Here is a 13,367-nt window from a genome sequence, read left to right as displayed (position 1 = left end):
CCGTAATTCTTCCATCTCAAATGGTGGACTTTCAAAAAAATTTTACAGTAATTAAAATATCTTTTTCAAAATGAACAAGTCATACAGGATATTCTATTAAATGTCTGTATTAAGACTGTTTTTTTTTTTTTTAGCTATAGTATAAATAATATCAATCTCAACACCTTTGCCATCACACTTAGGATAATCCTGAAATCTCAATCTCTCTCTCTCTCTCTCTCTCTCACACACACACACACACACACACACACACACACACACACACACACACAATTCTGAGCTCATCAATAAGACAATGAGACTATTTTTTTTAGCAGATCACAATCAGAGGAAATTGTAAAATAATCTCAGCCTTCAGAAACTGCAAGACATAAGTCCTCAGCAAGACTACATTATAAACTGGACTAGCTAATCAGTATGCTAAAGGGTGACAAAGCAACCAAGGCAGGCTAGAACCAACACAAAAGGACACAGCAATCACATGGTTATCCCTAAATTTAAGGAAGCATTTACAGGCAACTAAGGGATGCTGAGAGTAAGTGAACTAATCTTCCCCAAGGAGGAGCAAACCAACTAGTTATCCCATTCTAAATGGGATAACCTGAAAACACACATATGAGTTAACATTATACAGACTGAGCAGTTATATATAGAAATAGACATGTACATACATACGTACGTACATACATACATATGCACATAACAACAATTAATGAAAAAAGAGATGAATTTGAAAGAGAGCAAGGAAGGGTGTATGGAGGGTTTGAAGGAGGAGAGGGAATGAAGAAATGTTGTAATCACATTATAATCTCAGAAATGAAAACAAAATATAATATAAGCTGCTAACCAGTAATAAATACTTTTAGCATGTATGGAGATCCTCACCTTTCAGTCGTCCATCAAAACTAGGATTTGTGGCAACTTTAAGACCAGGATGTGGTAAAAGGAAGCAACCCAGATTTGAGAAACAATTGTGGATGTGCTTCCTGACATTCTGTAGTTCTTCATGCTGGTTTAGTTTTACCTGAAAGAAAAAAATGGAGTGGAATAGTAAAGAGATTTTTCTTTTTTAATTTTAAAAAAGGACACACATACTATCCACATACATACATACAAACACTCAGGCTACTCTAGAGGGGACATTTTGTTTACTACTACTAAAAGTTTATTTCTGGTCACTTTTATCAACTTGATATTTTTCTTAGAAAAAGCTGTCTGATGTTCCAAAACATACAGTTAATTATAATATCTACTACTTGACAAGTTGTGATTATGACTTAGAAACTAATAAAGGATTTGCCTTTAAAGTACTTATGTCAAAATTACACTAAACAAACTGAAGCCAAGAAAGCAAAATACTAATTAGCCTAAAATTAAAAGATAGCCACTGAGCAAACATAAACAATAAAAAATAAAAAAAATTGGTTTGGGGCTGGAGGTGTCTCAGTGGCCAAAAGCACACACCGCTATTGCTGAGAGCCAGTTTGATTCCCATCACCTCCAGGGTTACCAACACTTCTGGCCTCTAAGAGCATTGCACTCACATGCACATACTGACACAGACATAAAAACTTACACATAATTTCTTTAAAAATAGCTCCAGTGATGTCTAAACAAACAGAATTAAGAATTCAATGCTTTCTCTACATAATTATCTATCATTTATGTCAGTCACTGGATCTTTGAGACTGCTATGTATTTTCTTTAAGAACATTCTTTTGGAAATATTTTTATTACATTTTTTATTTTATGTGTGCACCCACATATAGGAAAGGGGAGAGCATGTGCATGCTAAGGCACACATGCAGATGTCAACCTTCAAGAATTGTTCTCTCCTTCCTCCATTAAAAGTAAGCCCTAACCTTTAAAAGAAAAATTAAATAATTACTACCATGTCTAGATTTGGACGTTGTTTTAGACAGGGTCTACTATGTAACCCTGGATGGTCTAGAACCTTCTACATAGACCAAACTGACCTTGAACTCATAAGTGATCCACCTGCCTCTTCCTCCTTAGTGCTGGAATTAGAAGTGTACACCACCACTCTCTGCCTGCATGCTTAGATATTAAATAATTCATGCATTCTCCCAAATATTCTACTAGAAGGCCATTCAACAAAACATGTACTGATCATAACTAAAACATGGAAACTACCTAAATCTCCATCAACAGAATGAAAGGCAGTTGTTGCCAGTATAATACTTTATAGTAGTAACAAGAATGAATTAATAAACTATAAGTAACAATATAGTTTTTTCTCAGGAACAAAATATTGAACAAACAAGACAAAAGAATATATTTTGAGCTAGGAATGGTGATGCAAACAGAGGCAGGCAGAGCTATGCGAGCCTTTCTGTACTTCATATGAAGTATAAAAACAAAATCTGTTAAGAGTGATAGAGCCGAACGCTGGTTTTGCATGCCTTTAATCCCAACACTCTGGAGGCAGAGGTGGATGAATTTCTGTGAGTTCGAGGCCAGCCTGGTCTACAGAGTTCCAAGACAGGCTCCAAATCAATACAGAGAAACCCTGTCTCGAAAAACCCAGGAAAAAAAAAGTGATAGACAGAGGTTTTAAGGAGGGTAAGCATATGGAATTGGGTGCTTCTGGCACAAGTTACACATCTATGTGACTGGATGTATCACTGTAAGAACTTTAAGACCATGTCTTTGAATTATATCCTTCAGAATTCAGTTAGTATAATATGTTTATGTGTTGCTTTCTTCTGTTTGAATGCAGTTGAGAAATGAAATATATCATGCCACAGACAACAAAGGATCATAATAATAAAATATTTATCGTTTTACTATACATAATAATTCTTATTTTATCACAATAAACACATAATAAACAGACTTTTCTCCACTGTCTTCTGGAGTCTGGAAATACCCAAGTATTCTCACAGGAAAGTGTCTTTAGGGACAAAGAGTCACGACCTTGTTCATGAGGTCATTTTCCAGGAATGCTTTCGTGAAACATACTGTATAGGAATGAAGCTATCTGGATTCTTTTTAAAAGGCCTAGATGGCTTAGCAGGTAAACTGGTTGCCATGCAAGCCTGATGACCTCTATATGATATCAAGAATCCATGTAAAGGTAGAAGGAGAGAATCAATTACACAAAGTTGTCTTAGGCATGTTATGACAGGTACACAACTAGACACACAGTAATAATAATAATATAGTCTCTTTCAAGTCATCAGTCTTTGAATATTTATAGATAACTCTCAAGAGGAATCACTGTTCCTTAATTTTTATTTAAGAGTGTCTTCTTTGGCAAATGTTCACCACTTACCCAGCAACACTTGACTATGCTGGAACAATTCATTTATTTATTCCCATGACAGCAACTGGTAGTGTCAGGGCAGTCCAGGAAGCCCACCCCTTTGCTTGACCTAAGGCATATGCTTTCTTCTCCAGGAAATGGGGCTTACCTGTAATCGCTTTTCAAGGAATTGTTTTCCACCTTCCAAACCATACGAATGTTCATAAGGATAACTCCAATCTCGAATCAAAAACATTAACGTCTACATACAGAAAAAAATACAAATCACTTCTTACGAAATTTTAAGTTTACTGAAAACTTCCTTCTACAAATAATCTTTATAGTGAGTAGCTCAGTGGGTAGAATACTGTTGTTCTTGAAGTCCACAGTCCAATTCCCAGCACCAAAAATTTAAAAACAAAAATGGTTACAGTAACTTACAGTAACCAAATGGTTATAAACAATGGCCCACCTAAAGCAACTGCCCAACCCTCGTACCAACCAATCACCTACACTTGAGAACCTCACTACACATCATGACTCATGGGAGCAATAATACCTAAAACCAAAACTGAACAATAGGTACATCAGAGAATTTAGATCATAATTTTAAATCAACCTGTATAACCAGAACAATTACTTCTAGCTGGCTAATTCTACATTGGCTATAGATTTAGTATTAAAGAGACCATTTTCCCAAATGTTTTATCCATACAAGGTTTAATTTCTTGGCACTACTAACAATTTGATCCAGACAATTACTTGTATATGACTGCCCTTTGCATTATATAGTAAAGTATTTCTGGCCTCTACATTACATGACAGTAGTATTAACCTCCCCTCAAAACTGTGACAATCAAAAATATCCCCAGATACTGGCAAATGTCTCCTAGGTGGGTAAGTTATTCTATATTAGAAAAAAATGATATAATACAAATATTATTTAACATATATATATATATATATATGGAAGCCATGATCTGTCCAATAGTTTCATAAAAGTGATTGCCTAAAACAGAAGTGCCAGGTAAAAATGAGGCAAAATTAATGTAAACCCACTAATATTAATTATAATCACTATCAAAGCCATCACATAGGAAGAACCCTACACACCAACAGGCAAACACAGTAATTGTTCTCTCCCACTCACTGCAGCCAACAGTATGGGTAGTAGCTTGCAAACTAGCTGCTTCAAAAAAAATAAACCACCCAAACTTTTCCATATGAAATATGACTTCAACTAGTAGTTCATCACAAAAACAGCAAACTATAAAAGTTTCTAACAGTTTATTACCAGGTGTAAAATAAATCTGACATACTGTCTTAAATTCTCTACTGTCTTAAGTTCTGGAATTAAATAACATCCAATTAAGAGACACATCCTTCACCAAGTACAACTATGGCAAACTAATCTTGTCATTCCTTTTGTTTCCTATCCTGTTGGGCTTCAACTATTAGTAAGTTGATGATAATATGTCAATAGTTTCTTTTGACTCTGGCACAAATTGAGTTTGTTATGTCCTTGGGTTTTGAAGTTTCTCATGGTAGGTTTTTAAAGTGTTAAAACACTTACCTGAAATGGCTTCTGATAGATCTCTTCCATTGCAAGTCTTCCATACTCTGTAAATAACTACCAAACCAAGTTACTTAAAACAATGCTGCCAAGGAGCCTGAAAGAAGTCATTTATAACACTGTCTATATGAGAGTAGCAGATGTCAATAAAACTATCTGTATCAGACTAGTAGATGTCAGTCTTTATTCTTAGCTGAAAATCAGATGTTTCATTAGCTAATGAATCAAGCATATTAGAAATGTCCTCTAGTTAAGCAATCAACATACAAAACATTTAAAGCCATACAAAATTCAAAAATATTATAGACTTCTAAACATGAAGTTACAATAAAGAATTACGTTTTAATACTTTGGCATATATTCTCTAAGACATACTTGTAAGTGTTGAAGATCATCTTCTTGAATATTCTGGGATAAATTATATACCTGTTAAAATAAAATTTGTTGTTTTTATCAATGTTTTAATGAATAAAAAAATCCCTTCTAATCAGGAGGGTTATTTTAGACCTCAGCATAAATTAATCACTTAGCCACTATTTTAACCAGTGGTATATGGAAAACATTTCTTATTAAAAAGGAAGCAGTAAATTCATGAGTGTATACATACTCGGGGCCTAAGTGTATTAAATACTTTCTTTTCCTCTTTCTTGGTCTTTTTAATGTTTTGTCATGGTCATTTTAAAAAGACAAGCTAAAAGCAGCAGGGATAATGTACTCCTCAAATTCCAATATTTGGGAGGTAGGGGCAAAAGAATCAGATAGAGTCAAGGGCCACCCTAAGCTACACAGTGAGTTTGGGAGTGGAGTACAGGGTGGTGAAGGTTATTTCACTTACTGTCTAAGTTGGTGAATGTGAAGGAAAAAAATTTTAGAAAAATATATTTCTTCTTAGTACTGTGTGTGTGTGTGTATGTGTGTGTGTGTGCGCGCGCGCACATGCGTATGTTGGTTGTTTGGTTCTGTTTTGAATTTTTAAAAAGGATTTCCCTACTTAGCCTAGACTGACCTCGAACTTTATAATTCTCCTGCCTCTTCCTCCCATGAGCTAAGATTTCAGAGTGCTGCAATTATTGGCATGCATCCTCACACACAGCATGGTCTCTTTTTACTTTAATTCATGAGCCTAAAAAACATGAAATTTTTACCAGGCCATAGAAACTAGTAAAAGGAACAGTAGGTGGCATCATTGGCCTTTTTAGAATTTTTTTTGAAGGCTTTCCAAGACATAGAGCACAACTAATAGTGTCTGCACTCTGTTCTCAGAGAGGACAAATTGGTGCTTTCATGACAGAACTCAGTATCAGTAAAAGCAGTCATTCCAGAGAGAACAATTTGTTCTAACAACAAATAGGTGACAATCTAGGTAAACTTTATTGGTCAAGAGTAAATACCAAAAGGGGATGCTTAGTCACTGGTTAATCCCAATGAAATATCTAAAATATATAAAAAGCTAACAACATAACCAATTTATTCTTATTCATGTGGATCTTAACTTTTAGAACACTAGTGTAGATCCTTTTCTGTAAGGGGTAGACTGTAAGAACAAAGATTGGCACTTGTTATCTTAGAACATTGGGTCTTAGTATACTGCCTTGTACTAAGTAAATCCTAAGAATCTGTTGAAAAAGTAAACAAGCAATTTGTCATCTGTCTATCAGCCCCAAAAAAATGTTTTCATCTCTTGCGAGGTAGCCCAGGATAGCCTCTAACTAACTCTTGTTATGTAGCTCACAAGCTCCTAACTCAGCTCACCAAGTGCTAAGGTTACAGAAGGGTACCCTGAACATGATAACACTGTCATTACTAGTGGTAGTTCAGACGCAATACTGTCAGAATATCTTAAAACTTCTGTGATGATTTCTAGTAATGTCTGAAACATAAGCAGTCTCATTTAGTTCCTTCCTCCTTTTCCAAAACTTGAAGCATCTGAGTGGGAAGAAGACTGGGTATCTGTGTGCAAAGAGTTCTTTTCAGCTTAGTTCCTGTTATAGCCAAGGATCTCTGTCTCCACTCATTAAGCCATACTCTTGAGGACCTTCAGAAATCCTTAGTTTTTATTCTTTTTTTCACTGCAAAATAGCATGACAGTAGATCCTGAGAGGTGGCAGAAGCCATCTTTTTCTAGTTGTAGTTCATATTTTAGCTCCTCATTTTAGTTATCTAATGCTAGGGCTTGCCTTTCATAAATTATAATGAAGGAGCTCTCTATCCTAAACTTTGTTTCTATCCCTGTTTATATAAGTTTTTGATGACAGGAGATTTGGTTTTGGACAACTTATACCCAGACATTTTCTTGACTATAAAATTAGGATTTTACTTATCCTGCCTATTTCATATGTAGTTGTGTATTATATAAGAGATGAAATCTAAATGAGATGATGCATATAATATATATACTTTTGTGAGGGGCATGGTAATAGGGATTAAATTTGCTCTCTAACTGAGCTACATTCCCATTCAGTATTACTTTCTACAGGCCTTGGAAGGGTGTTTTCTTCCTTAAATAAGTTGTCGCTTCCAGGTATGATGGTACCTTCCTGATATACTATCACCGGCAGGATTTGAGAGACCACACTTCAATCATTTATATTTGAGCCACAGAGTCATCGACCACAAATAATCCCAAAAAAGAAAAGGACTAAAAATGGTGTATGTCAACTTAACTCTCTTGATTACACAAAGATAATCTAGTTGAAGGGGAACTTGTACAATTAAAGTGAGTGACACATGGGACAATGTCCCTTTCTACACCAAACCAGTGCAATAAATTCATAACTATCACTTGGGTGTCTAAATTAAATATTAATTCTTGCTGGGCAGTGGTGGTACACACCTTTGATCCCAGCACTCAGGAGACAAAGGCAGGAATATCTCTTAAGTTCAAGGCCAGTCTGATACACAAAGTGAGAACAGCTGGAGCTACACAAAGAAACCCTATCTCGAGACCTAAATTAAAAAAATAAATATTGATTCTTACATTTTTATTTCCTTTAATTCAAATAACCAAAAACTGTTAAAGATACCAAATAGAAAGCTAGGTTGCTACTTAATTATTTGGTGTTTTATTTTGTTTTGGTTTGTTCTGGTTTGGTTTTTGTTAATTACAAATATTATCTAATAACTTTTCCTCTAAAGGTTTATTTTTATTTATATGTAAAAGTGTTTGCCTGAATGAATGTATGTATACCACATGCACACCAGGTGCCCACGGAGGCCAAAACAGAACTTTTCCATCAAAAAGAGAACTACCCAAGCTCAAACCAGACAAAATCCCAGCACAGTGAGGGGAACTAGGTAGGAAATCCTGCCTCTAGCTGAAGGGTTACTGACAATTAACAGCTAGCTACTGGGAGAGGGAAGAGTCAGTTCTGTTTAAGGGTGTGGCCTCTGACAGATAAGCCAACCTGCAGTAAATGAACACATACCACAATATACCAGCAGCACAAACTGGATTTAATGGTTTGTAGATTTTTTTTTTTTTTTAATGAAGACAAAGTTGGTAGGAAGGTGGGGAGTTGGGAGAAGGGGAGTAAACTGATCAAAATACACTGAAATTGTCAAAAAATTAATAAAAAAATTTGATTCTATGATGATAAAAAAATAAAGCACAGATGACTTACTTTACCCTTTCTATCTATGTCAAGTATTTTACACCATGATCCAGAAAAGCACACACAGAAATGTAAATAACTAACAAGAAGTACAACTAGCTCTCTCTAACATCTCACTCAGTTTTCTTCAATCAAAAGCATTTTGTGGATATTGTGCAAAGGTAGGACTGGATGAACTTATCACAGCACACACTCTCACCTGGACAGAGCTAGTCATAGTGCTCAGAGCAAACACTGTCGCACAGTCTTTAATGGTTGACTGGCTATCAAAGGCACCCTGGGTATCCATTAGCAGCACAGCCACCTAGGAATTTGTAAGTTTAAAATACTTAGTAAAATGATCACCAAAAATGCCTTTTAAAATTATGCATTGAATAATAAAGTTCAAAACAGTAATTAAATCAAGAAAAGTATTTATATAGTATACATTTTAACATACTAATCATTAAAGTACCTGACATAAATAGTTTTGTGTTGTCTTAAATTTTAGTACCAGAAATTTTGCTCATGAAAAAATACAGGAGAAAATAGCAAAGTATAAGTGGAATTTTACTTTTGTTCCATTAGGTCTGTCAATCACAAATACTTCATTCCAAACTTGTATGCCTGTTGTTTCTCTTTCACAACCACCTCGCCACGTAAAACCAGTCAATGGTTCATTGTTTCCACCAATCCAACCTTGAGAATCCTGTTAAAATCAAGGATAAATGTAAAATAAACACAACAAAATCAGGACTTGCAATCTTTATGTCACTCATTCCATATTTTACAGAGGACGACCCTATGTCCAAAGAGATAAAACACCTGGTCTAGCATCATGAAAATAGTTCAGTCCTGTGTGGAATGCTAGCCTCCTCCAATTGCCTTGTCAAACTCTGAGCTTCCACTCTGGACTTCTAGGTGAGTAGGATTACACACACCCACTCTTCCCCTTTGGAGAAGCTCTTCTGTGTTTGCAGATCATAAAAATATAGGGACGGGCTCTTTTAGTATCTTGTACAGAACAGTAAAACCAAGCTCCAGATAGCAGAGCTGTCAAAACAGCAGCCCTCTCCTAAAATAGTATATACAAAACATTTCACACTGCTGGGACTGTCCTTTAAAAATAACCAAGACTTATTTGGAACCTGATTCTAGCAATCTGGTTGGGGGTGGGGGCTTTTTATGAAACAAACAGGTATTTGAGCCCAAATTATTCTCCCTATAAGATAGTGTTAAATGGGCATAAACATTTTTCTTTTACTTAAAATATTTTTCAATACACTATATTCTGATCATAGTTTCTCCTTTCCAATCTTCCATATCCTCTCTACCTCCCTACCCATCTGACTCTATGCCTTCTTTCTCTCTTTAAAAAATAATAAACAGGTGAACACAAACTATAATTTAAAAAAGAAAACAAGAAAGCAGCAGAAAGACATTTTGTGTGCAAGGAAAATAGAATTGACTCTTTATCTATTAGATGCCTAAATGTCAGTGATAAAAGAGTGTGTCTTCCTGGCAACTGTTTTAAAACTGTCTAGGAAACACACAAAGGAAATAGATAAAACACCACCACCAATGTCTACAGGACACTTGGGTTCATAATATTATTCTTTTTATATTGAGGTATGTTTTGAGAATTTTTCTATAATAAATTCTCAAATTTATTATTTGAGGGGGGTGGGATTTTAGCTTAATAGTAAAACATCTACCTAATAAGCCTAAGGCCCTGGATTTGATCTTCATCACTGGTGGATGTGTGGGGATAAGGGAAGTATAGGGGGGTGTAGGGGTATGTGGGTGTGGGTGGGTGAGTGGGTAATATCTTTTAAGTCAAGTTGCAGGCCTACGATTACTATAATTATGTATATAGTATGGAACTGGAATATAGTCCAATGAGAGAGCACTTGCCTATATACATAAGGCCTTACCTAGGTTCAAAGTCCTCCACCCTAAATAAATATTATAAATACAATTAGTATGCCACAATGCAATATGTTGAGATTGTTAAATATTTGATATAAATGACCAATTCTACCATATGTCAAGATGTCTACATTTTAAAGTTTACATATCCTTTATTTACATCTCAAAGAAAATCTTTGTTTCAGATTTTTTTTTTTTTTTTTGGACACAGGGTTTCTCTGTGTAGCCCTGGCTGTCCTGGAACTAGTTCTGTAGGCCAGGCTGGCCTCAAACCCAGAGATTCTCCTGCCTCGGACTCTCAAGTGCTGGAGTGCTGGGAATGCATCACTATCGCCCAGCTCAGAAATATTTTTAATAAATCTCTAATCCAAAATGAACTACAAGATCCAAATTAGAAGTAGAGATATATTTAAGAGAAGATCAATGAGGGATGATGTAATTTATGAAGGCACACACAAGGAAGACAAACACAGCAATACCTAAACATTATCAACTGAGAAAAACAGCCTGGAACTTGAATCAATCTGGTACTGTTCCAAAAAGCTCCACTCCCAATATGCTACCAATGATATACATTCTAAGATTCACAAAGCTCCCTTCATAGGGTTAGAAACTCAAGGATGCCCCTAGACAACTACAGTTCAGATATTTCAAGTTGGACCCTTTGTATCACTTTGTCCATGTCACTTATTTTCACAAGAAATGTCTTTATCTTTTGAAAAGCTATCTATGGCTTCCATACTACCTGTAAGGCCATCTAGAGATTTGCTGCCTAACACATCTTTCACTTGTCCAATCCCTATTCCCAATATTCCACAGATCCCAACACAAACAATATATATACCTTCCTGTCTGTAACACACCAACATGATCAGGTAAACCCTACATATATATTGTTTATCTCATCTATGCCTTTTCCTGCCTAAACTCAAAAACTTTTTGGCATTGTGGAGAAATAAAATTATGTAAGAAACTATTGTTCATTTTCCCACAATGTCAAAGTCAATATCTGGTATTGGATAGGTTCTTTTTTCCAATATCTAACCTACACAGATTAAGTTAAAAGACTATTCTCAGAGAATCTGCCTTTATTCGATGTTATCCAATTTCTCTATCTCTCTCCTATATGAGAATTTAAGTTCATGAAAACTGAAGTTTTGCTTCATTCTGCCTGGCTTATAAGGAAGCACTAACAATTGTTCTATTCCTAGAAATAAAGGCAAAGGCAGTTAAAAATTAAAATTTAAAAGATGACAAAAATAAGCCAGGCAGTGGTAGTGTACGCCTTTAATCCTAGCACTCGGGAGGCAGAGGCAGGCGGATCTCTGTAGTTTGAGGCCAGCCTGGTCTATAAAAGAAAACAAGCAAACAAAAAGGCAAAAATAATAGACCTATAAGATGCTTATAAACCCCCATTTTCAAAGAAACTAAATGAATTAAGTGTCCCACAGAAATTTATCTTCTTAGCAAATACTTTTAAAATGTTAAATTAATTATCTAGTAAAAAGATTAAGAAAAATCAATCAGGAGTCCTAGATAAGAAAATTATCAAACATATAAAATCTATTATTTCTCTAGCATACTGAATATTGAAGGCTTTCAAAAAATAGTTATTAATTCAGTCAACAAATATTTACTGACCTTCTACCAAATTCTGAACACTGTTATAAGTTTAGAGTTCTCTAAATAAACAAAAACAGCTCGAAGAGCATTCTAGTGGGTTCTAGAAGCTGTCTTGCTATTTTAACAGAGCCTATTTCATCCCAAAACTTATTGAAAGCCAACCTAGAAACTCAGAAAGCACTAATCTGGTAGTGTTTGCTACTACAGAGACAAAGGATCTCAAAACCCCAATTCCCACCATTGCACCTCATGGAAGGAAGCAAGCTCTCTACAGTGAATCTCAACTACAAATGGGACCTAAAGTCATCTGAACTTTTAAGTGTTGTCAAACAATTGATACAGCTCTTACCCAAAACACTTAGCTACATAATACAATTTATCAGCAACAAACTCTACCTAAAGAGTAGGAAATTCATATTTTCTCCTACAAAAACCAGAATAGCAGCTAAGTGAACTTCACAGCACCCCAGCTTGCCTTGGCCAGCACACTTACTCCTTTCATGATGGTCTAAGAGCCATAACTCATCACACTTAGCAATTAAAGAGACAAAGGAGATGGAAGAAAATGTTCCCTCACTACAGAGCATTTCCCAAAAAAATAATCACAAGCAAAAATCTTAATCTATAAAAATCCCAAGATAGCAGACAGAACACGTAGTGTGCACACTTTATTTGCCTACTGTAGTGTAGTATTGCCCAGTGACTATGTGAGAACACGAAGTACTGGAAGAAATTATAAATATTTCAAACAGTTTAAAACTGCTTGTTACCTGTGCACCCATGTCCAACTCCTCTATTCTGGGGTTCGACAAATAGAAATTATGAATGACCCAGGTTAGAAACTCAAGATATGAGATAATTCTGATGACCTGATTACGTGGTAAAGAGGAATTTAAGTCAATCTGTTTTTAAAAGCTCATCATGAAGAGCACCTATGACCATGAAGACACGCAACTACGATCCCTACTTCTAAACAGAGCACAGAGTTGTCAAGAAAAGAAGAATTTGGGGCTGAAGAGATGGCTTAGTGGTTAAGAGCACTGGCTTCTCTTCCAGAGGCCCTGAGTTCAGCTTCTCTTCCACAGGTCCTGACACAGTAGCTCACAACCATCATAATAAGACCTGGTGCCCTCTTCTGGCCTGCAGGCAAATATACAAGTAGAGCACTCTGTAGACATAAAATACATAAACAAATCAATCGGAAGGAAGGAAGGAAGGAAAGAAGGAAGGAAGGAAGGAAGGAAGGAAGGAAGGAAGGAAGGAAGGAAGGAAGGACGGACGAACACTGGCTTCCAGAGTCTACAAGACAAGGAAATGAGTTAATATCTCAAAGTTTCTAAGCTGCAAACCAGAAAGATGGCAACTGCTACAAACTATGTGACTGAAC

General features: G+C 35.7%; 1 protein-coding gene across 3 annotated transcripts in view; it reads right to left on the bottom strand.

Moving 5' to 3' along the window:
* The window catches only part of Atl2 (atlastin GTPase 2), a 46,765-nt gene that overhangs the window by 14,964 nt on the left and 18,434 nt on the right, over positions 1-13,367 (bottom strand). For all 3 annotated transcript variants that reach the window (XM_051177870.1, XM_051177872.1, XM_051177871.1), the window contains exons 3-8: positions 9,003-9,137; positions 8,649-8,753; positions 5,214-5,264; positions 4,839-4,895; positions 3,435-3,527; positions 886-1,024 (exon numbers count right to left, since the gene is read on the bottom strand). In XM_051177870.1, the coding sequence (XP_051033827.1) occupies positions 886-1,024; positions 3,435-3,527; positions 4,839-4,895; positions 5,214-5,264; positions 8,649-8,753; positions 9,003-9,137 (580 nt within the window). The remainder of the gene's footprint in view (positions 1-885; positions 1,025-3,434; positions 3,528-4,838; positions 4,896-5,213; positions 5,265-8,648; positions 8,754-9,002; positions 9,138-13,367) is intronic.

Source organism: Phodopus roborovskii, unplaced genomic scaffold (assembly GCF_943737965.1).
Source record: "Phodopus roborovskii unplaced genomic scaffold, PHOROB, whole genome shotgun sequence".
In the NCBI taxonomy this organism is placed as follows: Eukaryota; Metazoa; Chordata; class Mammalia; order Rodentia; family Cricetidae; genus Phodopus; species Phodopus roborovskii.
The sequence above is the reverse complement of the archived record's forward strand: the minus strand, read 5'-3'. Positions and strand labels throughout refer to the sequence as shown.